This window comes from Hemicordylus capensis, chromosome 3 (assembly GCF_027244095.1).
Source record: "Hemicordylus capensis ecotype Gifberg chromosome 3, rHemCap1.1.pri, whole genome shotgun sequence".
NCBI classification, from domain to species: domain Eukaryota; kingdom Metazoa; phylum Chordata; class Lepidosauria; order Squamata; family Cordylidae; genus Hemicordylus; species Hemicordylus capensis.
In genome coordinates this window covers 237,235,258-237,260,111 of record NC_069659.1, presented here as the reverse complement: position 1 = coordinate 237,260,111, position 24,854 = coordinate 237,235,258, and the positions used below count along the sequence as shown (strand labels likewise).

General features: G+C 42.4%; 1 protein-coding gene across 4 annotated transcripts in view; it reads left to right on the top strand.

The window, feature by feature from the left end:
* The first annotated feature begins 674 nt into the window (after positions 1-674).
* The window catches only part of UBE2D1 (ubiquitin conjugating enzyme E2 D1), a 48,382-nt gene continuing 24,202 nt past the window's right edge, over positions 675-24,854 (top strand). Inside the window, exons 1-2 of one of the 4 annotated variants that reach the window (XM_053305010.1) lie at positions 675-717; positions 891-964. In XM_053305010.1, coding sequence (XP_053160985.1) covers positions 938-964 — 27 coding nt within the window. In that variant the 5' untranslated portion in view covers positions 675-717; positions 891-937. Of the gene's footprint in view, positions 718-890; positions 965-7,881; positions 8,100-24,854 lie in introns of those variants that run through there. The other 3 variants (XM_053305012.1, XM_053305013.1, XM_053305011.1) reach the window with 3 other exon arrangements.

Genomic DNA, 24,854 nt, shown 5'->3' with positions numbered 1-24,854 from the left:
CTTCACCTCATCTCCCACTTACACTCGGCTGCACAGAGCAGCGTGCTGGTTTGGGCTGGAGGTTTGGCTGGAAGTTGGGTCCACATTGGTAATACCAGCGTGCGGGGGTGGGATGACACTTTGCAATAGAATGTGAGAGAAGGTTGGCACCTGTGCCCTTTTCCTATTCTTGATACTGATAACAAAATGGCTAAACATGTCTTTGAGCAATCAGATACTTGAGAAAACCATGGAAAGGAAATTAAAGGCAATGCTAACAATATGCATGTGCTAAAATACCTTCCCTAGAAAGTTAAAGGTCATCCTAGAAAAGGAATTCCTCAGTGGAGCAATTTACCCTCAGGCATGAACATGGTTTCCTAATAGCACCTCATGATTAGATCAAATCTAGAAGATGGAGCCTCACACCTAGAGTGATCTCTACCCACAAGGCAACTTAGACAATCTGGATCACCCAAAAACCACAGACTCGGGTGCAGGACTTTTATCATTGCCCCTCAGGGACACTCAGATAGGAATTCTCACTTTGTAAAACTAATATTACTTTCTTTTCCTCTCTGAATAGAAACAAGGTGGAAGGTATTACATTCTTTTGTCAAATACACTTAATTTTAGGGAATAAAACACCCCCCTCCGATGTAGTACTTCATTCAGTGACAAATAAGTGTGAAGCCTGCTGGAGAAAAGAAGAAGAAGAGGAACACCATCTGCCCCAGGGTGAGAGGTTGGGGTGCCCGCCTGGCTGCCTTCTCTTTTCTGCCTCTCTTGGTTGCCATCTGCCTCACCCCCCAGGACTGGCTGTGGAGAGGTTTTGCAGGACTGGGGCCTGCAAGGGTGACTGGATAGTTTTCCCGGTTCCACCTGCTAAGCTTGCTGCTCATCCTATATAGGAACGCTGCCAGTGGTCTCAGTTCCCCAGAAGGCTGCTGGAGAGAAGATGAAAAGGAACACCATCTATCTCAGGGTGAGAGGCTTGGGTACCTGCCTGGCTGCTTCTTCTTTTCTGTTTCCCTTGGTTGCCATCTGCTCTGCCCCCCAGGACCTGCTATGGAGAGGTTTTTCTGGTTCCACCTGCTGAGCTTTCTGCTCAGCCTATATAGGCACACTGCCAGTGCCAGTGAGGCCGACACCAAAGGGGGTTGCCCCTTTGCAGGGGAAATGGGGGCAAAGGCCAGACCTTTTGTCCAGATATTTGTATAGAGGGAGGTATTCAATAGTGGAGCTTCTGTTTAATTAGTTTTAAGCTGTTTTGGAATTGAATTGAAGTTGTTGCAATGTGTTTGGGTTCATCTGGAGATGGGGAGACAGCGGGTGTTTTCGTTGAATGTGAGGCAACTATTCCGGTGGTGGTGGGGAATAGAAGAAGTAATGACTTGCTGGCAGGTCAGCAGGCTGTTCCAGGAGAATGGTAGTCAGAAACTTAATAGCTGTTTCCCTTTCCGGTTGTCCTGCTAGTTCTTTGACATTGGGGAGCACTACCAACAACCCACATAGTCTTATTTTGCTTCTCTGCAATGCCAGGTTGGTCCAAAATAAACCTGAAATAATCCATTACTTTATTATGGATGATGGGGCCGACCTGGTATGTATTACTGAGTTGGGGGAGGCTAGTGGTCCAGTTTGGTCCAGCTTCTTCCTCCAGGATATTCTCTAGAGGAGCAGGTGAGGGGATGTGGGCGGGGAGGTGGAGTGGTTGTGGTTTATAAGTATAACATCTCCCTCACCAGGGTCCCTGTTGGGGTATGAGACCATATTGAATGTTTGCAGTTAAGTTTGGGGGCCAGGGATAGATTGGAAGTTCTGTTGATGTACTGATTGCCCCACTGCCCAACGGAATCGCTTATTGAGCTCACGGACTTGGTCACGGAACTCGTGTTGGAGTCTCACAGACTTTTGGTGCTGGGGGACTTCAGTGTTCATTTTGAGACCAATCTGTCCAGGGTGACTCAGGAGTTCATAGCAGCCATGACAACTATGGGCCTATCCCAAGTGGTCTCCGGACCAACGCACATTGCAGGTCACACGCTTGATCTGGTCTTTTACTCTGATCAGGGTGGTGTTCTGTGGGTGGGGACTCCTGGGATCTTCCCATTGTTATGGATGGACCACCATCGGGTTAAAGTTGGGCTTACAACCATTTCCTACCTCCGCAGGGGTGAGGGGCCTATTAGAAAGGTCCACCCAAAGAGGTTATTGGATCCAGTAGGATTCCAAGAAGCCTGGGAGAGATTTAATGTTGGTTTTGCTGGTGATCATGTTACCCTGGTTGAGAATTTGAATAACTTGCTCACCAGGGCAGTAGAGAGGATTGCTCCTAAGCGTCCCCTCTGACCTTCTTCAAAATTGGCCCCCTGGTATATGGAAAATCTATGGGGGCTGAAGCGGCAAGGTAGGTGACTGGAGTGCAAGTGGAGAAAGACTAGACTCAAAACTGACAGATCGCAACATAGAGCACATTTAAAGATCTATGCTCAGGCAATACATGCAGCAAACAATAAAACCAAATAAATTATAAAAAGTCCTCTTGAACATAGATTGAGGTACCGAAAGTAGACCCACCGGAACTAATAAAAATACATAACTAAAAATAGGAGACAGCAGTATTTCATACTTATGAGATTATTACATACAAATATTCAGCTTTTTAAATGTGTAGTTTTAATTTTATACTGTCTTAGGGCTTTTAGCTGTTTTGTTGGTTTTACTGTGTTTTAATAGTTTGATTTTAATTGTTAATTTGTTTTAATTGTTTTTATCATGTTGTGAACCGCCCTGAGCCATTTTTGGGAAGGGCAGTACAGTATATAAATTTAATAAAATAAATAAATAAATAAAATCAAAATTTGAACAGTTGCCTTCCTGACTCCTGAATCTGAGAGGGGTTAAACAATTCAGGAGCTCAGGGAAAATTTTGTTGTTAGATTTACTGATGTTATACACATGATCCCAATACCTGCATGCCCACCTGCAGTTAGCCACACTGTAGCTGGAAAAGTTGCTCTGGCCTTAAATCAATCACCTATTTTCCTGTTATTAAGCTCTTACGCAAACGGAGGGCTGCACTACAAAATTTAGCTACCTGTCTGGTGGTGCTGGAATTACTTACTTCCAACAGCCTGCCAACCATCTGAGGAGAATCAAGATCTGGGAATTTAACCATCAAAGTGTAAATGAGATCTCAACTCGGGTCTCTATAGAACAAACATTCCAGGAGCACATGGGCAATCATTTCCACTTGACCCTCCCAAAATGGGCAGAGCCTCTCCCCATAGGGAGTCGCTCTATATCTGCCCTCTAAGAGGGCTGAAGACAGGGCATTACATCTTGCCAGGGTAAAAGCTCTTCTAAGTGAGGGCACCTCCAGGATAGTGAGATAGGATGTTGGGGCCAAACTATACCTGACTGATTCCTGGCTCTGAAAGTCAGGTGCCCTAAATAAATTCAGTTTCTGCCTTGTGCAGTACAATTCCTCACCTATGGATCTATCTTCACAAAACTGTTCCTGGGGATCAAGGCTGCGCCAACCCTGTTATCCTGACCATCCACCCCATTGCCAAGTCCAGATAGAGTGCACATTTTGTGGATGAGTTCCAGAGATGCCCAGTTCTGAGACTCTCTGGTCCAAAGTGCTGATTGCACTGTTTTTTAGCTAATCCCCTATTTGGTGTTCCTCAGCGCCTCACAAGCCACTCACCTAGCTGCCTCACCTCTCACCAAGCGGATCTCTAACTTTGTTATTCCAGCCCAGAAAAGCTAAAGGACAGGTAGATAAAGCCCTTGTAATCACCCACTTTAGGAGAGGGATTTCTTTCTCTCCTCCTTCTCTATCTTTTACCACTTATATCCGTTTCTCTGATCAAGAGCATTGGTGTTCAGACTCAGAGGAGTCTCAAGGATATTTGCCCTTGTAAACAAAAACCAATCCATGTGCTCTACCCAAGAATGCATAGCAGAGATCATGAATAGGTTCTCCAGCCAACCCAAAGTAGAACTACATTATCTAAAAATCTCTACCCTGAACTACCTTGCAAACACCCTATATTATAGTGACCAACCTAGGAAAACTGCCCTCTCATGTTCTCTTTTCTCTAACCACCCTTTCAAACCAGCATGCAGTTGCTTCAGATTTAAGTTGCCTGTTCTACCTCGAGTGCAGCTGCAGTGTATTTACTTGTTTTGTCTAGCTGCTCCATTCCTCATCACTTGGTCTCCCCAATTTGCTGTTTTCTTGTCAACTCTCCACCTATCTCACTGACCAATCATGCCACATAACCTTGCAAAGCTAGCGGTAGCTTTAACACCAAGTGGACTTATTAGGAGTCGTGCCTTCCAGAACTCTATGGTCACCCCATTTATTTCAATGGTTATTATTGAATGCATTGCTTTTCTGTGTTAATGCTTTTGCAAGTGAGTTTAGTCTGTCAGATTTCCCAAATTAACTATTTGCTTGCCAGTATCACAACCAGAGATTTACTTTACTAATTTCCCCAGTGAGATTGTATGATTGCTTTTTTTAAAATGTTGAATAGATTGCATTAAAAGCTTGTTGATCCCACCATTATGCACAGGTTAGCCCTAGCTGACAAGATCCCTTAGTAGACACAAGTCTTGTCCCATATGTTGTAACAAATCATTTTGCTAAAATATGTAAAACAAGAAAGAAAACCTCAAGGCAAAATTGTATTTATAGGAACAGATGAAATCCCACATTATTTCTTCCTCTACTCAGGAAGATAAGTGATGTGTGGATCTTCTTCTGAAAAATGATCTCATAAATGAATTTTAAAATTAACACGGGGTATAAAGAATGCATTATCTTCAGAAACTTGCAAGGCAAACTCTTTCTGCATTCAGATACCAAACTAATATTTGGGAAAGGACTGCAAGTAAATGTAATCTAAATTGCAAGTATAAAGACAAGGTAGCTCTGTTGGAATTCCAGGTGGTAGGTTTTGATGGAGAAGCTTTACTCAGTCCACAGGTTAATAATTTGGTACAGAGAGTTGCTTGAATAGATGCATATCCTAAAGATCAGTAGAATGCTGATAAGAGATTACAAAGATGTGTTTTAAAATCTAGGTTGCTTATCAGAGGAATTCTCCATAAAAATAAATCCATAGATACCCCCTGCAATTCATGACCCTGGAAGACTCCAGTGGTACTCATGGATAACATTAAGAATAAATTTATTGTGTGTGCAAAAATGGAAGGTAATAGATAAAGTAGAAGGCCCTGCAGAGTCGGTTGGTCCAAGAGCTGCTGTGGACAAGTCTGGCAGGGATTAGTTCAGAATACATATGGCCTTGGGAGATACAAGCAAAGGAATTCTGAGAGAATATTTTAAATTGCCAACTACACAGTATTTTAATGGAATAATAACCCTTCTGGGGATGCTGCAGCAGTGAGACCAGGGAGAGAGGAATTGAGGAGGGGGGCACAGAAGGAGTAAAGTTCATTTATGGGTGGGTGAGCTGTGTCCCACATATTAGATTTCTGAAAAAGAAATAGAGGGCAGCTGAGGGGGCAAACTACTTGTCAGGGGGTGCTCCCCCTCCCCCGCCCCGCTCAACAAGAAACTGATTTTGCCAAATTCACTTGGATGAGCAAAGTTTCAGACTATATATTTTCAATAAATCTTTTGGCAGGTACAGATTTACAAGGTAGCCATTTAATATTTCATCAGCTCCAAATGTGTACCAAAGGGTGACCCAACAAACATCTGAGGGTCTTGCAACATGCAATATAGAAGAGCCAGGTATCAGGAAGACAGGACAAGAATATGAGATAATTCTCAAACAGAATCAAGGAAAATGCAATTCCGGCATGCCAAAAATAAAATAATTTATGGCTGTGATTATAGGACTAATGGGTAGTAATTGGAGGTCTGCCGAACCAGTTCAAATTGAACTCGAACTGGACCAGGCTCAAAAAAGGCGGCTGGTCCAACTTCAAACTGGACTGGGCCCGGTCCACCCAGACCGGGTGGTCTGGGCCCAGACCACCACTGGTTTGACCTGGTTCAAGGGGCTCTGCTTGTAAAGGGGAACCCTACCTTTAAAAGGATTCTAAGGGTTCTTCTACCTTGAAAAGAGTTATTTAAAAGGGTTGTGGTCATGCAAATGTTCGGAGGCCAGAACCGGGCTGTCACCACTCTGCCACCACCACCAGGTGTCCTCTAGCCGCCGCCACCCCCACCCACCCCGTCTGCCCTTAGAATCCTTTTAAAGGTAGGATTTCCCTTTGCTTGTAATGGGGAATCCTCACCGGATTGCCCTTTACAAGCAGAGCCCTTTGAACCTGGATGAATCAGTTCGACCGAATGGACCAGACCACCAGCCAGTTCAACCAAACCAGTTCATGGACCGGTGGTTCAGTTTGAATTTGGTTCAAATTTGAACTGAACTGATTCACCAGAACCAGTTCTGTGAACACCCCGTAGTAGTAGCTGCTTTATATTAATGTGGAGCACAAAGGAGTAGTTTTTGCTCCGGTGCTGTTGCTTTGATGGTTGGCTGCTTGAAAGAGGGCTGTGTCTGCAGTCCGAGGGACATATGAGCCATAAGATTGCTGGCTGAAAAATGTTGCCAGCTTGAATTCCACATACTGTAAGCCTTTCTCAAAAAAAAAAAAATATATATATATATAGTGTATTCAGCACATTACAAAGTAACATAGGCTCATACATGCCCATTTTAGATTTCAGCTTGGATTCTTTCAGACAAAATGTCTGCATAGTTGTTGTTTAGATTTCTTTTGGTCAGAAATTGATGGTTATTGCTGAATCCCAGGTGACAGAACTGGAGTAAACTCAAAATCTAAGCAAAACAATATAATGGGCATCTGTTCTTCTCACACAAGGGTTTTAAACTATCATGGCCACAATGCGACTAGAGTTTTAAGGCTGCAAGTCTATGCACACTTATTTGAGAGCAAGCCCCACTGAACACAATGGATCACACTCAGGGGTGGAGCTATAATTGGGAGCACGGGTTCAAAGAACCCAAGCTGCCCAGCTCGTGAGAGCTGCCTGCCTCACCCCTCATTATCTTCTTCGTTCTCTCAAAGGAGAAAGAAGGAAAGAAGAAAGAAAACACCTGGCTGGCAAGTGGGTTGGGAAATGAATTCAGGAGGACCAGGCTAGCCCTTTTGGGTGCCGGCCATGCCTGGCTGCCGACTGGCATGTGCAAGGCGCCTTCCGGGGACAGGGGAGAACACAAGCCCCCTCTATCTTAACTACATGCCTGGTCTACATGCTCTGATAAACATACATACTTTGGGCACTGACACTGCCCAAAAACTAATACTATCTGGGCAACATCCAGTGTAATTAATCACGACTTAGCAGGATTGAAATCAATGAGAAAATTAGTTATGGATAATTTAAGTGCCATTAATATCAAAGGGACTTAGTCATGAGTTAGTCTCTTGGTGTGCTGCCCATTGTTCTTAGACCTGCATTTTGTTCAGGTGACCTGAACAAAATGTATGCAGCACGCTCGTAAATCCAAAGCCATTTCAACCAGATTACCTATGCATGGTGAAGAACCCTTTCTGAAATTCCTATCCTTTGCTGTGTTATGCGTGGGCAAGTCAGCGTTTACCTTCTTTCTCCAGATGTAAAACTAAAACTCTAATTTGCGTACTAAATACGAACCCCTCCCCTCCCCTCCCCGGGTTGTTTGGTGGTCAGTTATTCCACAGCCCTAGGTAGGTACCCATGATGACCTCATATTTCTAGAGAAACCAAACAAGAGCCACCAGCATGTTGATGGCTTGGTGGTCCCTGAGCCGGGCTGCAGGGGGCGCTGCGTTGCCATGGTGGCCACCTAGGGACTACAAGTCCCAGAATGCACCGCGGGAGGCGGGAGGCGGGGGAGCGGGGTGTTCAGTCTATAAGTAGAAGCGGAAACAAAAGACCTATCGATCGGGAGCCTAGCGGTACTTCAGCTCCGGCCTCAACACGCCCCGCGAGAGCCCGGCCCCCTCCTGGAGCAGCCCACACCGTTGTCGTCGTCTCCTCCTCTTCTCCCACTCACAGCTTCCCCAGACCGGCCCGCCCGCATCCCCGGCTCCCCATGGCGCTGAAGCGGATACAGAAGGTGAGAGCGCCAGAGTGGGCCGGCCGGATCTGCCCACCGTCCGTTGGGAACTGGGTGGGCTTCGGGCCTGCTATAGACTGCGAGAGGGGGAAACGCAGGGTCGGGGTGGTGGGGAGTGGATCTCTCTGGGGAGGTGGGGGGGGAGGAGCAGAGAGTGATGGTTGGGGACTTGGGGGAGGGGATGTGGGGCCTGCATGAAGGCACTCTGGGGGAAGGGGGCCTGGAGACCACTAGTTGTATTTTTGAGGTGAAGATGCATTTCCACGGGCAGTGTCGTGGAAGCTTTGAGATGACTGTTTCTGAAATGGCTTCACAAGTGTGTGAGATGATTGAAGAAGGTGTTAATCTCTAGTGTATTCTGATACATTTAGCTGATACATTTAGTAGAATCCAGTGGTAAAGCTTTTCCTGGACTGTACCACTTGGGGCGGGGGGAGGTGTAGTCTGTGAATAGTCTTCTGTTCGTCCCTTATTTAAAACACACACATGTGCAAAACTAGCATGTCGGGGAGAAAGATTTAGCTTTGCCTCTTTTGTAAGATGGTATGTGCAAGGGTACACATGTGAGAGAGCATTCACACATGCAAACTCTACAGCCTTAAAGCCTGAACTAAAGCAATCCAGGAGAAGGTTTACTACTTGAAGTTGCTTAATTTATAAATAGGCCCCCAAGAGTGAATGGTAAAAGCCTAATGAGAGGTAACTAAGGCTGGTTTCTTATGTCACTCTGATGATATCAGAGCAACTTCACAAATTGCTGAGTTACAAAGTCTGTGATGTGGGCTTCTCCTCACATCAGGGTCAATCTTTAGAAAACTGGATTAATGTTGGCATGGAAAGAGCTGCAAGCGTTGTTTCCTCCTGCATGTTTGGGGCTAATCTTATTGCATCTAGAGTGTGAGGAGTGCCAAAACAGTGGTTCCTGCACCACTGGGGGTAGTATGAGTACTGGGCCTAACTACCCTACATTCAGCGTAATTAAAGCATTTCACCGTGCTTGGCTGAAATAGTTACTTTGTTGTTTTATAGTAATTATTGTGTGTCTGGATGCACTGGTAGTATTTCCTGTGGTAAGGGCAGGGAAAGAATGAATATGGTGCTTTTTTGGCAGTGGGGTGGGGGGCTGTGGAATGCAACTTGTGTATTCCCACCAAGACACTGGTGGCACTAATGTCCAACACTCTGAAACTGAAATCCTTCCTAATCACGTTTTGTTTGGGGACTACGTTTGTCTCACAGTGACTGTGAATCAGTGATCTGTGGATAGTTTGCTCCAATCTTTGAGAAGTTCCTGTGACCTCCCAAGATAGTCAGTGGAGCTGTTTTTGCCAATTTGAGGGTTTGAGAGACTTCTAGTCTCTAGCCTAGTTGTCCCAGGAATTATATACTTGAGCACCTGACCAGTAGTCTTAAAAAAGAAGTGAGAGCTTGATTCAAATGCTGGAAGTTGCTGTTCAAGTGAGGTGGCAAGGTGAGGTACTGAACAGTTGAAGCATTGCCAAAAAAGAAACCAAGCTAGATGTTACTGACAAAAGCTGTCCGTAATGGGTGTCACTTAACACGATTTCTTTGTAAATGTGGACAAAGGAAAACAATTCAACACCATTTCAAAAATTGTATTTGACCTGGTCTGACCACTGACTGGTTAGAATTCCAAGAAGAGTTATCACATTACCCTATCCAAGGTGATGTTGCATTCAGACAGATATTGTCTTGTCAGCTTTTAAACACTGTTCTGGGATATCTTGCCAGTTAAGTCAAGGTTGCAGTCATGGGAGTGAAGAATAGCACTGAATCCATTGCATATGTTGTAACATGGAGGCTCTTGCAGTGAACTGGTGTGGCGTGCTCTGAGTGGGATGAACTCTGAAGACAGCAGTCCTTGTATTTTGTATAATTTTATCTGTTAGTGTTCTGATATATTAATACTTAAGATCTAAGGGTGTCACTCCTAGTTAAATGACAGCCCTGCTTTCCTGGTTAACAGACAAGAGATAAGCTGCAATTGTACCCTAACTGGCTTGCCCATTGGACTGCTATCCTGGAATCTTATTCTGGTTATGTGAAGCCATTTAATGTGGATCTCCACTGCTGCAGTTTCTTAGCTAGCTGCCCTGCATAGTGCTGTGTTAGCTGCTGTACTACTTTCTTGTTCATCTGTCTTAAAGGGCCAGTAGTTGAGCAAAAAGAAATCCAATAATGGCACTGAACACTTTGCTCACTCTCAGTTAACATCTACAACTCATCTACAGATCTACAGCCCATCTACATCTATACATGCCTTGTATTTTAGCTTATAAAATGGTTGATATAATTGTCGTGATTTAAACAGTTGAAATCATGTCCCTGGATTAGTATTAGGACCCAAGCAGGAGAAGAAATATAGGTGTATGGGAAAGGTGATTTCATCTGTCTGTAAACTAAATTATCCACAAGAGTGTGTTTAGAGGTTAGGCACTAGTAACACAAATAACAAGTTCTATGTGATTTTGTCACAGATGTTTTTAAATACTTCACGTGGTTCAAAATACAACTTCCAGACTGTAAACTAGAGTTCACCACAGTTACCTCATCTCTTCAGTATTGAAAGATAAATGCATTAGCTTTCATTTTGTCTCCAGGCATAATTCAAAGTTCTGGTACTAATATAAAACCCTAAATAGTCTGGGACACTTTGGGTATTTGAAATACATTTCCCCCATATGAACCTACCTGGCAATTAAAACAGTCTTCAGAGACCCTTCTTTGAATACCCCTGAATGCTCTGAAGAGTGGGTCTATTAAGAGGTAACATTCTGACTTTGGTATTACCTTCTGAGGGAGGTTCACTCAGTGCCTTCACTATCAGTTAGGTCAGGTGCCAGTCTCTTATTCACTTGAGTTTTTAATTAATATCAATAGTTTTTACTGATTTTTATTCTATACTACTGAGCTTTATAAGCTCATAAAATGATATGGCTGTTTTATTTGAGGATGGTTGAATGGATGGTTTCATCATTATACTTGGTAACAACAACAACATTTATATACCACTTTTCAACAAGATTTTCCAAAGCAGTTTACATAGAGAAATAATAAATAAAAATAAATAAGATGGCTTCTTGTCCCCAAAGGGCTCAGAATCTTTAAAAACAAAAAAGACACCAGCAACAGCCACTGGGGGGATGCTGTGCTGTAGTTGGATAGGGCCAGTTACTTCCCCCCTGCTAAATAAAGAGAATCACCACATTTAAAAGGTGCCTCTTTGCCCAGTCAGCTGGGGTAATGTTTGTTTATGTATTATACCATATACAGGTAAAACTCGGAAAATTAGAATATCGTGCAAAAGTCCATTAATTTCAGTAATGCAAATTAAAAGGTGAAACTGATATATGAGACAGACGCATTACATGCAAAGCGAGATAAGTCAAGCCTTAATTTGTTATAATTGTGATGATCATGGCGTACAGCTCATGAAAACCCCAAATCCACAATCTCAGAAAATTAGAATATTACATGGAACCAAGAAGACAAGGATTGTAGAATAGAACAATATCGGACCTCTGAAAAGTATAAGCATGCATATGTATTCAGTACTTGGTTTGGGCCCCTTTTGCAGCAATTACTGCCTCAATGCGGCGTGGCATGGATGCTATCAGCCTGTGGCACTGATGAGGTATTATGGAAGACCAGGATGCTTCATTAGCGGCCTTCAGCTCTTCTGCATTGCTTGGTCTCATGTCTCTCATCCTTCTCTTGGCAATGCCCCATAGATTCTCTATGGGGTCAGGTCAGGCGAGTTTGCTGGCCAATCAAACACAGTACACTGTATACTTTTCAGAGGTCCGATATTGTTCTATTCTACAATCCTTGTCTTTTTGGTTCCATGTAATATTCTAATTTTCTGAGATTGTGGATTTGGGGTTTTCATGAGCTGTACGCCATGATCATCACAATGATAACAAATTAAGGCTTGACTTATCTCGCTTTGCATGTAATGCGTCTGTCTCATATATCAGTTTCACCTTTTAATTTGCATTACTGAAATTAATGGACTTTTGCACGATATTCTAATTTTCCGAGTTTCACCTGTATAATATGTATGTTTACATAAACATATAGGTATTTATAGTGGAGAGATGGGATAAGAATCTCTTAAAGAATAATCTTTTAAAACGAATTGGTATGAAAACTGTCTGCTTCTGAAAAGTGTCTGGCATAATTCTCTAAAATTGTCAAACTTTATTTTTAAATTTTTAAAATCTTGATTTTAGGTTTGGGCTACTATATTGGCTCCTTAACTGGTCTTGTTAGCACCAGTCATCTCTCTAGCCTCAGGAGCATTTCAGGTGCCCCTAAGGCTACAGAGGAAAATGCTTGAAATATTGACTGCATGTTGAAGAGGCTGTGACTTTTTAGTTGAGTCATCTCCAGGTAGGGCTGGGAGAGACTCCTGCTTGAAACCTTGAAGAGCTGCTGCCAGTCAGTGCAGACAATACTGAGCAAGATGGACCAAGGATCTGACTTGGTATAAGGCAGCTTCTTAGACATCCCTTTTTACTCTTGTCTCCCAGTTGTTGGTTTTAGATTGTTCTAAAGGACCAGGGGTCACCTTAACTGGTGCAGCGGGGAAATGCTTGACTAACAAGCAGAAGGTTGCTGGTTCAAATCCGCGCTGGTACTATATCGGGCAGCAGCGATATAGGAAGATGCTGAAAGGCATCATCTCATACTGCATAGGAAGAGGCAATGGTAAACCCCTCCTGTATTCTACAAAAGACAACCACAGGGCTCTGTGGGTGCCAGGAGTCAGAATCCACTTGACAGCACACTTTATCTTTAAAGGACCAGGGACCCATCCACTTTTGCAAATAACTCTGCAAGGTGGTTTTTACGATGTTGTATTTTTTAAAAAAGTTGCTTGGTTCTTGAGTAGTCCAGGAACTTGAAGAGGAAGCTTCAGATAAACTACTGCAGTGTGCAGAGTTTATCCCAAGTGCATGCAGAGCTTTGCTGGGTTGTGTGACCATTTCAGTGGAGACCTTTTCAGTTATTCTCCCATGGTGTGGCCACAAAGTAAGAAAATATTGTGGTCTGAGAATAGCAAGTGTATCTGAATAGTGTGCTTGAACTTAGTGAACTATGTTTAAATCACTGGACTAATGAATCTGCAATTGATCAGGCAAATCATTGTTGTTCACACTGTTGCTTTTAAGACCACGTTAAGCTACATGGTCTGAATGATGAATCTCTAACTTTGTTTTAAGCATTGTTACCCTGCTATTCAGGCTACCAGATGACTTCTATAAAATCAGTACAAATAGCAAGTAATTAAAACAATGAAAAGGTATGTGTTTTTAAAATTGTCTTTGGATATTGGGTGACAGATCACTAGCTCCAAAACTGGGGTTGTCTATAGATATTAGCCAGCATCTTGGAACCCAGTGTTGCTCCAACTTCTAGAAGATTGACACTGGTGTAGGATAGGGAGAGCTGCAGTACAGGCTCCCATTTTTGGTCCAGGGCTTCTTGCATTAGCCTTTCAGGTGCACAAAGGTACAGTGCCTTAGGGTACATAAGGACCTTCTCCAAGCAAACACTATTGCTAAGATTGCTAAGTGTCTTGTTGGTGGTTGTTTTTTAATTTTCTCATCCCCAAAGCCACCTGAAAGAAATAGCAAAAAGTGTGCAAGTCAGACTAGTTCGTGATAAAAACACTAATGAAGAATGCAATAGATCTGGCAGTAAAGATAGAGGTATCAGGGACAGGTTATTAAACTAAAGACATTTGGAGATCTGTTGAGTATGCAGCTGTCCTTCAGGGTTACAGAATCTTAAAAGATGACACAAGGGTCCCTACTAATTGTAGATGAAGTCATGTTTTAACACTTAGGGTAAAGCTGACATGCTGCTTTCATAAATGGCGAATGGAGCTTGCATTTAGTGGCTTAGGCTTACTATGGTTATGCTCTGGAGCTGGAAGTAATATAATAATTAGTGCACCCCCAGCTGCCAGCTGGTGCTTGGAAAGCTTTACAAAACAAAATGCATTCTGTGCCCTTGGTGCCTACGTAAACTAATAACATATTAAAATGCATTTTTTAAGAGAGAAGAAAGGAAAGATACCATTAACGGAGCATTTATGAGGAGATTCCTAAAAACTTGTGGAAAATGCTCAGTAGCTGAAGGCAGCCGATTGTACACTAGAGAGCCTGCTTAAGGCGTTCTAGCTGAAGGTGCTGTGGTGGAGTCTCTAAAAATGGGTGGTATTTAGTCTCAAGGTCAGGGAGAGGTCCCAGGAGCCATTTGAATATAAGTCAGGGAATCCTGAAGGCCAAGAAAACAGACTTGATCTTCCATCCTAAAGGAAAGGAAAAATTGTGCCGTTGAGTCATTGTCGACGCCTAGTGACCACAGAGCCATGTGGCTTTCTTGGTAGAATACAGGAGTGGTTTACCATTGCCTTCTCCTACACAATATGAGATGATAGGGATGTGCACAAAACTGGGCAGGGGTGGTTTGAAGGTGGGGGGTGCAGCTTTAAGGGCAGGAGAGGGTGCACTTGCCCCTCCCACCACTCTTCCCCTGCCACTGCTCGGGTTTTCTGAAGTCCATTGGGGCGGCAGCGCACTTCCCTGCTGCCCCATTGCCCCTGTTTACCGGAACAGGGTATTTGATGCACCTGTGTGTGCTGGTGCTGTGTGCATCAGTATATGATGCACCTGTGTGCCCTGGCATGGGAGCGCACACATTGTGGGCGTGTACCCAACACACCAGATACTTCTGGATAGTTCCAGTAAATGGGGACAATGGGGTGGCAGGGAGGTATGCTTCTGCCCCAATGGACTTTAGAAAAGCAGAGTGCTGGTGGGGGAAGAGCGGCAGGAGCGGTAAAAAAAACCTTCCCCATGCTTAAAGCAGCACACACACCCCTTTGAACCAGTGGAACCATCCACTGTCCGTACCTCTTACATGTACATCCCTTTGAGATGATGCCTTTCAGCACCTTCCTATATTGCTGCTGCCCAATATAGGAGTTTCCCATATTCTGGGAAACACACCAGCCGGGATTTGAACCAACAGCCTCCTGCTCTCTTGGCAGGTTGCTTCCCCACTGCAGCAGCCATAATATTCAGACTGAGTACTACATGAAACAGTCACCTAATGGTGCAGCGGGGAAATGACTTGCCTAGCAAGCAAGAGCTTGCTGGTTTGAATCCCCGCTGGTAAGCACCTATATCAGGCAGCAGCGATATAGGAAGGTGCTGAAAGGCATCATCTCACACTGCGTGGGAGGAGGCACTGGTAAACCCCTCCTGTATTCTACCAAATAAAATCACAGGGCTTTGTGGGTGCCAGGAGTCGATACTGACTTGAGGGCACAACTTTACCTTTACTTCTCTACATGAAACGTCTGCCTGAACCAGAGGCTTTCAAGGCTTATAACTTCCATGAACCCTTTCTTCATCTACTTGTCTGTCAAGGAATGCCTACATGTGAGTAGTAGTAGCTATGTTGCAGAATATTCTGGGGCATGTTCTAGGGTGCACACTCCACAGTCCATACGAAGAACTAAGTTACTGGCCCATATAGTCAACATGCACAAATGGGAAGCGCTTTAGGAGGATTAGCAAAATCCATCATGTTGGTCAAGACTGAATGGACCAACATTGCAGGGTCAGACCAGGACAAGCAATGTTGAAACTTGTTTAAATCATGCTGCCAAGCAAAGCAACTTTGAAAGAATGAATGCATGCATACAGTAAGGTGATCTTAACTCTGAAAATTACTTGGGTTTCTAAAGAGCACAAATTATTTTTAAAAAGTCATGTGGTGAGAAATAGGTTTTAAAAAAACAACTCATGGTAATCTGGATTGGGCAACACATGCTTCTTGGGTTACAGTTCTGCCCTACAGAATCTTGGAGTCTGGCAGTCCCAAATTCTGTTCTAATGTACTTCTTGGAGCTGCTTCCTGCTCTGTATCACAGAATGGGTTGCACCACTGTTCCTTGAGGTAAACCTGTAGAGGTACCAAAAGGAAAGATGTTGATTGTATGTTTTGGAACATGTTTCAGGGAGCTGTGGCCAGCTGAGAGTTCATGTGGTGCAATGGATAGCGTGTTAGACTTGAACGAGGGTTAGCTGGTTTAAACGCCTACTCTACCATGATGCTCACGAGTGGCCTGAGGCTAGTCATTGCTCTTTAGCCTAAAATACTTTAGAAGTTGTTGGGGATGAAATGGGATAACTGTATATCTGCTATTCTGAGTTCACTGGAGGGAGGGTGAAGTACAATCTCTGTGTATAATTATTGCACATGTTACTTGACTGTTTGTATTTGCTCTCTCTTTAGAGGAAACCTCAGTAGAATATTGGTGTAATCTGGCTGCCAAGTAAAGGGTGAAGCAGCTCTTAGTTCACTATGTTGTGGAAACTAGATTGAAAAACCTCAATAGCAAAAATGCTGAAAAATCTCTGTAGGGCAAGAACTAGAATTGAGACAATTCCATCATAACTAACATAACATTCAGAGCAGAGAGAAAATAGCTTTTTTGTGTTACAGGTCAGGGTTGAGCCTTCTTCTGAAACAGTGTTTAATTTAACAAAGTGTAATGAAATAATGTAATAAAACACAAATGTATTAAATTATTCCTTGAATCTGATTTTTAAATTAATGTTTCTTTTGTGTAGCTGATATAGAAGTGACAAAGAAAAATGAAATAGTATTTTAGTTTGCTTCTGAATGTAGTGATATTTATAAGTGGGGAAAGTATCTTCAAACAGAACATGTTGCTGATGAAGTAATAGTTTGAATTGTCCCACCAAATAACTGTTCATCTGAAACCAACTCTTGGGGTTAATCAGAATTCTGCTCCTCCAACCTTTGCCATTGCACCATTTACTATTTATGTGATGACCCAGTCTATGGTTTCTCATCCTGTCCTGCAGACCCAGTTACACAGGTAAAATTGAAAATGCTTCTTGCATTTATTGGCTCAGTAGTGCGGTGCAGCGGGGAAATGACTTGACTAGCAAGCCAGAGGTTGCTGGTCCGAATCCCCCCTGGTATGTTTCCCAGACTATGGGAAACACCTATATCGGGTAGCAGCAATACAGGAAGATGCTGAAAGGCATCACCTTAAACTGCACGGGAGGTGGCAATGGTAAACCCCTCCTGTAAAGGCAACCACAGGGCTCTGTGGTCACCAGGAGTCAACACTGACTTGACAGCACAACTTTACTTTAGTTGCAATCTGCTTCATTATTGTGGATTCTTTGTACCAGATATAGTCCTTCCTGCTTGGTCAATGCCAGTCGTCATGATACTGGGCACACTAACTTTTAGCATCATATCCAGCAAATATCTGTTCAATGCTCAGAAATAATTATCTTCATATTGAACAACAACAAAATTCCCATCAGTGTACTTCTCTGCCTTCTCGTTGCTTCCAGCTGGTGATGTTGTAGTCGCATAGTCCTTATGACCTGGTAGCTGAGGTGACACACATTGCAGTAAAATGAATAACAGCCTAATCTGTTTCTGTGAGGCCTGGCTTGATTAGATTGATCCTGCTGGGTAAAATTTGTCTCCCAGCCTCTTACCTACACTAACTTGGTTTCATGGGCCTTTCAGGAGTGCTTTGTTGGTAAATTGTTTGCTTTATCCAGTGACTGGGCAAATACATAGACTTTTGCTGGTGAATTACCAGAGTGATCTTCTGAAAGTGTTGATACTGCTAATAGTGTTAACAAATTCTGCTACCTCATTCTGTGTCTCTTCATTCTTTGGTCATCTTTTTGCTTTTCTGATTCCACTTTAGTCTCTGAGCTTTTTGCTGAAGGACAGTTTTCCTTTGGTTTCTGCTGGTCCTATATGCTTATATTTTCTTGGCAGTATGGACAATAACAGCAAAAATTAACAAGAGCTAAGCAATACAAATAGTATAAGAATGTGCATAACTGGCATAACATGAATGTATTTCAGATACAGTGAAATGTGTAAGTTATTTGAATTATAGAAAAAATAACATATTTGGAATATTGGTTCTATAATATACTTGATAGCTTAGTATAATTATCATATTACAGTTGCATTTCAACAAAACAGAACTATCAATTATTTTTGTAACTCCAACTCAAGGTTGAATTAGCTGATTTCTGAAAACTGTTTTTATTTTTTTCAGTAAACTATCATGATTCGTGTGTAAGTTGAGACATTAAATTCATCTGTTTTGAGTTTCCTTATCTGAATCTGGATATATGCCTTTGAACTTTCTGATTTTTCACTGGATTTAAAAGCACCACATGCACAGCATTCAAAACAGCTATCACATTGCATGACCTATTCACATGTTCCATACAAATATCAATTCTTAAAGTTTAATAGATCTACTTTTATGTCTGGATGATAACATAAAGGTAAAGTGTGCCATTGAGGAGTCATTGACTCATAGCAAACACAGGGCCCTGTGGTTGCTTGGGTAGAATACAGTAGGGGTTTACCATTGCCTCCTCCTGAACAGTATGAGATGATGCTTTTCAGCATCTACCTAGTACTCTGCTGCCCAATATAGGTGATACCCATAGTCTGGGAAACATACCAGCAAGGATTTGAACTAGCAACCTCTGGCTTGCTAATCAAGTCATTTCCCCACTGTGCCTTTACATACAAATTCCAATATTAGTTGTTTGCCATTTGTGCCCACTCTTTCATGGAATTGTTCATGGTTTAACCACCCAGACACACAAGTTTTGGGCGGTATAAAAATAAGTAAATAAATCTCATAATTTCATTTTAAAATTTAAATATTAATAATTTCTCTAGGAAGTCAAGATTTTTTTAATTGATTAACAATTTTGGAATTGGAAATATTTGCAAACTGATGAAGACACATCTATCTAGGACATTGCAGATCTTAAAGTGACAATTATTTAACAAATGTTATAAAGGTAGATTAGAGTTTGAATCAGTTGAATTGGAATGTATAACAAAGCTTCATACCATCACTGTAGGCTCAATCAAGGCAAAAAAATTATCACATTGCAGAGTTTGCTTCCTAGCAGTGCAAAGTAAGTTACTGTCATGCTTAATTTGAATACTTTTAAGCTTGCACAACTAGAATTCCTTTTGCATTTGACTCCACGGTTCTCATTTTATTTTTGCAATACCTATTTGTTTATAAAGTGTGTGTGTGTGTGTGTGTGTGTATATGTATATATGTGTATACATATAAATACCTACCTACCTACCTACTGGGAACTTCACACATCTGATGAAATGGAGTGTAGTCCACAAAAGCTCTTGCTACAATAAACATGTTAATCTTCAAGGTAAAGTACCATAAAACTTTGGTTTATATCTACAGTGGTGCTCATGCAATGGTGCTAGCACAAACAGTTTTCCCTCCTGTTCCTACAGCTGCCAAAAAACCCTGGAAAGTCATCCTTGAAGGTCAAGGAAACCTTCTCTGATGTGGCACATATAGCTGCAGGGGGAGGAATGCTCAGAAGATACCTTGGCCCTGTTTCTGGGCATTTCCCCCTCTTCCTGAAGCCACCCACACCATCTCTGACACTATTGCCAAGTGTCCTTCAGCCTTTTGGAAAGGCCTCTTGCACATCTTTGGTTGCTACAGGGAGGGAAAGGCAGGGAAAATGGCTTGGCTTCATGTTCTTGTGACTGCTGCTTTTGATGCCTGCCACTGTTGTTTTGAAATGGTATGGGAAACAGTACAATTGTTTTCTGAACATGACTGACAACTGCAGTTGCCTTATTAAAAACAAACAGGTGATGCAAATTATGGTTAACACCAAGCCTACATGTTAGTGGCTGCCTTCAGGTACTTGGTGCTGAAAATGAGCAAGCAACCTTGGTCAAGGTGTTCCATCTCTAAGATGAATTGTTTCTATAACTCTGAGGAATTCTGCATTTTAAAAACAGCTGGGGGACATTGCAGAGCACATGGAACTGAAATGCCTGCTGAGATTAATATTTATACTAATGTACATGTCTAGTGTGAAGAGCCTATTGAGAAAGGAGGCTGCAAAATTGTAGTGAACATCTTATCTTTTTTGCATAAGATTACTTCATTTAAAATAACAGGCTTTCTATGCATTTAATGAGTGTGACGAATACTTTAAAATTGGATTATAGTTTGTGATTCTTACATGAGGCAGATTTCTAAAAACTTAGAACTTCCGACATCAAAGCATAGTCTTCATTTTAATTTGATCTACTTTATGATATGGTTCTATTCAGGAAAGCCATTATTTAAGGGAGTGATCTAATATGTGAGAGAGGATATGCTACCTTGCAGGGATCCTGCAGAATGAACAGTAGTGACTTGATAAAGCAATTGCAAATGAAGTGGCCTCAAATGCACTGAAGCCCAAATGCATTGAGTCCTTAATACTAGGCAGGGCTATGCTAATGCTTGTCAGCATGACAATGAACTCGGTTTGGGATCCTCTAATGGGATTCAGTAGGCAATAATAATTTTTGCATTTATGTACTTTTGACAGTTTAGATTCTGATATGTACTTGTTCTGTGACAACACAGGTAATAAGTGTCTGACAACAGGATTTTGGACTTAGATTGGCTACCTTACTTGATTTAGGAGCAGCTCTTCAAGAAAGCTTCCTACTCAACAAATTGAAATGCTATAATGTAAAGCAAACCTGTTCATTTGTAGAGTAGTATGAAATTCTGTGTATCCCTCCTGCACATGGCACTCCAGCTGTTGTTGAACTACAACTCCCATCATCCCCAGCCACAATGACTGTGGCTGGGGATGGTGGGAGTTGTAGTTCAAAAACAGCTGGAGTGCCAAGGTTCGCCACCACTGGATTAAATCAATCAATCATTCATTCATTAAGTGCTGTCAAGTCGGTGTCGACTCTTAGCGACTACATAGATTCTCTCCAGAGTGATCTGTCTTCAGCTTTAAGGCCTCTCACTGGTGCATTCATTGCGGTGGTAATGGAGTTCATCCTCCTTGTTGCTGGTCGTCCTCTTCTTCTCTTTCCTTCAATTTTTCCCAGCATTATGGACTTCTCAAGGGAGCTGGGTCTTCACATAATGTGTCCATAGTATGATAGTTTGAGCCTGGTCATTTGTGCCTCAAGTGAAAATTCTGGATTGATTTGTTCTATGATCCATTTGTTTGTTTTCCTGGCTGTCCATGGTATCCTCAAAAGTCTTCTCCAGCACCAAAGTTCAAAAGCGTCAATGCTTTTTCTATCTTGCTTCTTCAGAGTCCAGCTTTCGCATCCATAGAGTGTCATGGGAAAAACCATTGTCTGAATGATTCTTACCTTTGTAGGTATAGACATGTCATGGCATCTAAATATCCTCTCCAAGGCATTTGTTGCAATCCTACCAAGTGCTAGTCTGCAGCGTATTTCTTAACTGCTGGATCCTTTACTGTTGACGGTCGATCCTAAAAGGCAGAAGCTATCCACCACTTCAATGTCTTCATTGTCAATTCTGAGGCTGGTTGCTGACCCATTGTCATTAGTTTAGTTTTCTTAACATTTAGTTGTAGACCCATTTTTTCCCACTGTGCTCCGCCTCCTTGACTTTCATTACTACAGCTTGCAGATCATCCACATTCTCAGCTATAAGAGTGGGTGGTGTCATCAGCGTAGCGCAGGTTATTGATGTTTCTTTTTCCAACTTTAAAACCACGCTCATCTTCTTCCAATCCAGCTTCTCTCAGTATATGTTCAGCATATAAATTAAATAAAGAGGGAGAAAGTATACAGCCTTGTCTAACTCATTTGCTGATTTGGAACGAGTCTGTTTCACCATGTTCTGTCTGGACTGTGGTTTCCTGCCCTGTGTATAGATTTCTCATGAGAACAATGAGGTGTTTTAGGATGCCCATTTTCCTAAGGATATTCCACAGCTTGACATGGTCGATGCAATCAAAGGCTTTTCTGTAGTCAATAAAGCACATATTGACTTCTTTTAAAGACTTCTTCTTTTTGGTATTGTTTGGCTTTCTCAATTATCCAGTGTGCATCAGCAATGATGTCTCTTGTTCCTCGGCCTTTTTTGAAACCAGCTTGAACATCTAGCATTTCCCCTTCCATGTAGGGCTCAAATCTGTGTTGGATGATCCTGAGCATTATTTTGCTAACATGTGAAATTAAGGATATTGTGCGATGGTTTGCACAATCTGTTCAGTATCCTTTCTTTGGTATGGGTATGTAGACTGACCTCTTCCAATCTGCTGGCCACTGTGGTGTTCTCCAAATTGGCTGGCATAGTTTGGTTAGAGCCTGTAATTTCTGTAGCTATTCCATCAATTCCTGTAGCCTTCCGACTTGGTAATGACCAGAGTGCTGATCTAACTTCATCTTCCCATACTAGAGGTTCTTGCAAGTAGGGAATATCTTCTAGATCACCTCGACAGTGTGATCAGATTTGACAGCCATCGATCCCAGCAAGCGAACAACAAACATCTGCTTCAAGAGTGAATCTGGGGAGGAAAAAGATGAGGAAGGAGTATCTTTCTCTTCCCAGTTTACATTTGCTTCTCAAGTTATTGAAGAGTATCTTGAATGTTGACGTCCCGACTGTACAGATTTTCAGTATACTCCCATCTGTGTTTGATCTTCTGAGTCAGTTACTATCTGTCCTTTGGCATCCCTTAACCTACCAATTCGAGGTTGGAACCTCCCTCTGAGTTCAGAGATCTTTTGGAAAACTTGCCTTGTTTTCCATGTCTATTTCTATCCTCAAGGTCTTTACAGATGTCATTGTAGTACTGCTCCATCTCTCTTCTAAAAGCTTTCTGAAACTCCCGCTTAGGTTCCTTCCTGAGGCCTTTATCTTTCTTAGCTTTGGCTTCTCTCCTCTTCTAGGCAATTTCCACCATCTGTTCTAACATCCATTTTGCTTTCTTCTGTTTCTTGGTCTTTGGGAGTCTCTTTTTTCCTTGGTATGGGGAGGGCATCCTAACGTGATGGGTTATCAAGCTCTGCATGCTCCGAGACAGGACCAATCAAAATTCAGGTCGATCATATGTATCCAGACAGCTGTCACTCATCCCCAGTTCCAGTCCTGTCTCGCTCCGCAGACAGAGCTTGAGTATTGCTGTGAGGAAAAATTTCACAGCCTTTCTCCTTTTTTATTTTAATAATTTGGGATTTCCTCTGTTGAGGTCTCTCTTATTCTCAGTATGGAGCCTGATTATATGGGGGATATGTTGAAGGGTTCCCTTCCGGAGGGCCCCTTCACAGAAGCCGCGATTGTTCCCTCGGTGGCAGGGACAGCGAGCTTGGGCCTAACGGCCATTGATAAAGGAGAGGAGATTACTGTGAGCCAGGAGGCTTCTAATCTGCCCGCCCCACTGCCCAAGAAATTGAAAAAGAAAACTAAACACCTAAAGGAAATGGGCATTGTCAGAAAGAAAAAGCATATACGATCCCCTGGCAGCACGCCACTGAGCGATAAGACTGCAGTTGAAGGCAGTCTTTCTTAGCTTCTTATCTTTCTTATCTTTGGCTTCTCTCCTCTTCTAGGCAATTTCCACCATCTGTTCTAACATCCATTTTGCTTTCTTCTGTTTCTTGGTCTTTGGGAGTCTCTCTTCACATTCGTCCTTAACAACCTCTTTGATTTCATTCCACAGTTCCTCTGGTTCCCTATCTAGGAGGTTCAGAACTTCAAAGCGGTTCCTGATGTTCTCCTTGAAAACAGTGGGTACATTCTCAAGATCATATCATGGAAGCTGGATAGCTTTGTTTTTCCGCTTTAGCTTGACTTGGAACTTGCACGTGAGCAGTTTGTGATTGGTTCCACAGTCAGCCCCTGGCCGTGTCTTTGCTGTTATAACTGAGCTCTTCCACCTCCTTGCACCAATAACATAATCAATTTGATTTCTGTGTACTTCATCTGGTGATGTCTATGTGTATAGGTGCCGCTTTGGTTGTTTGAAGAATGTGTTAGCAATGAAGAGATCATTGGTTTGGCGGAAACTAATCAGTCATTTTCCTGCTTTGTTTCTGTTTCCTAGGCCATATAGGCCAACTGTGTTTTCTTCTTTACCTTTTCCAACTTTGGCATTCCAGTCTCCAACCACCAGAATCACATCTTGCTTGCATGTTCTGTCAGTTTCAGACTGGACTTAAGCATAAAACTCATCAACTTCCTCTTTTTCTGCATCAGTCATTGGGGCATAGACTTGAAGAACTGTTATGTTAAAGGGTTGTCCATGAAATCTAATTGACATTAGTCGGTCACTGACTGCATTGTACTCAAGTACTGTCATTGCTATATCCTTCCTGACTATGAAAGCAACACCATTCCTTCTTTGTTTCTTGTGTCCTGAGAAGTAAACAGTATGATTTTCTGACTGAAAGTGTCCCATTCCAGTCCATTTTAATTCACTGATGCCCAAGATGTCTATCTGTAGTTGATTAATTTCATCTTTTACTATGTCGAGCTTTCCCATATTCTTGCTTCTTACATTCCACATTCCCATTGTAATTCTGTCTTTGCAGCTTTGGATTTTCTTTTCTCACACAGCAGCATCAGCTGCTAGTCATCCAAAAAGCTTTAGTCTAACTGCGTCATAAATACCACCGGTACTCTGAGAGATCCTCAGCTCTTCCTCAGTAGCACGTTGAGTACCATCCAACCTGAGGGGCCCATCATCTGGCACTACATCGACAATCATTCTATTTTGTCTATCCATGTGGTTTTCTTGGTAAAATACAAGAATTAATCATTCATACAGATTAATAATACTTAACATTTATATTGTG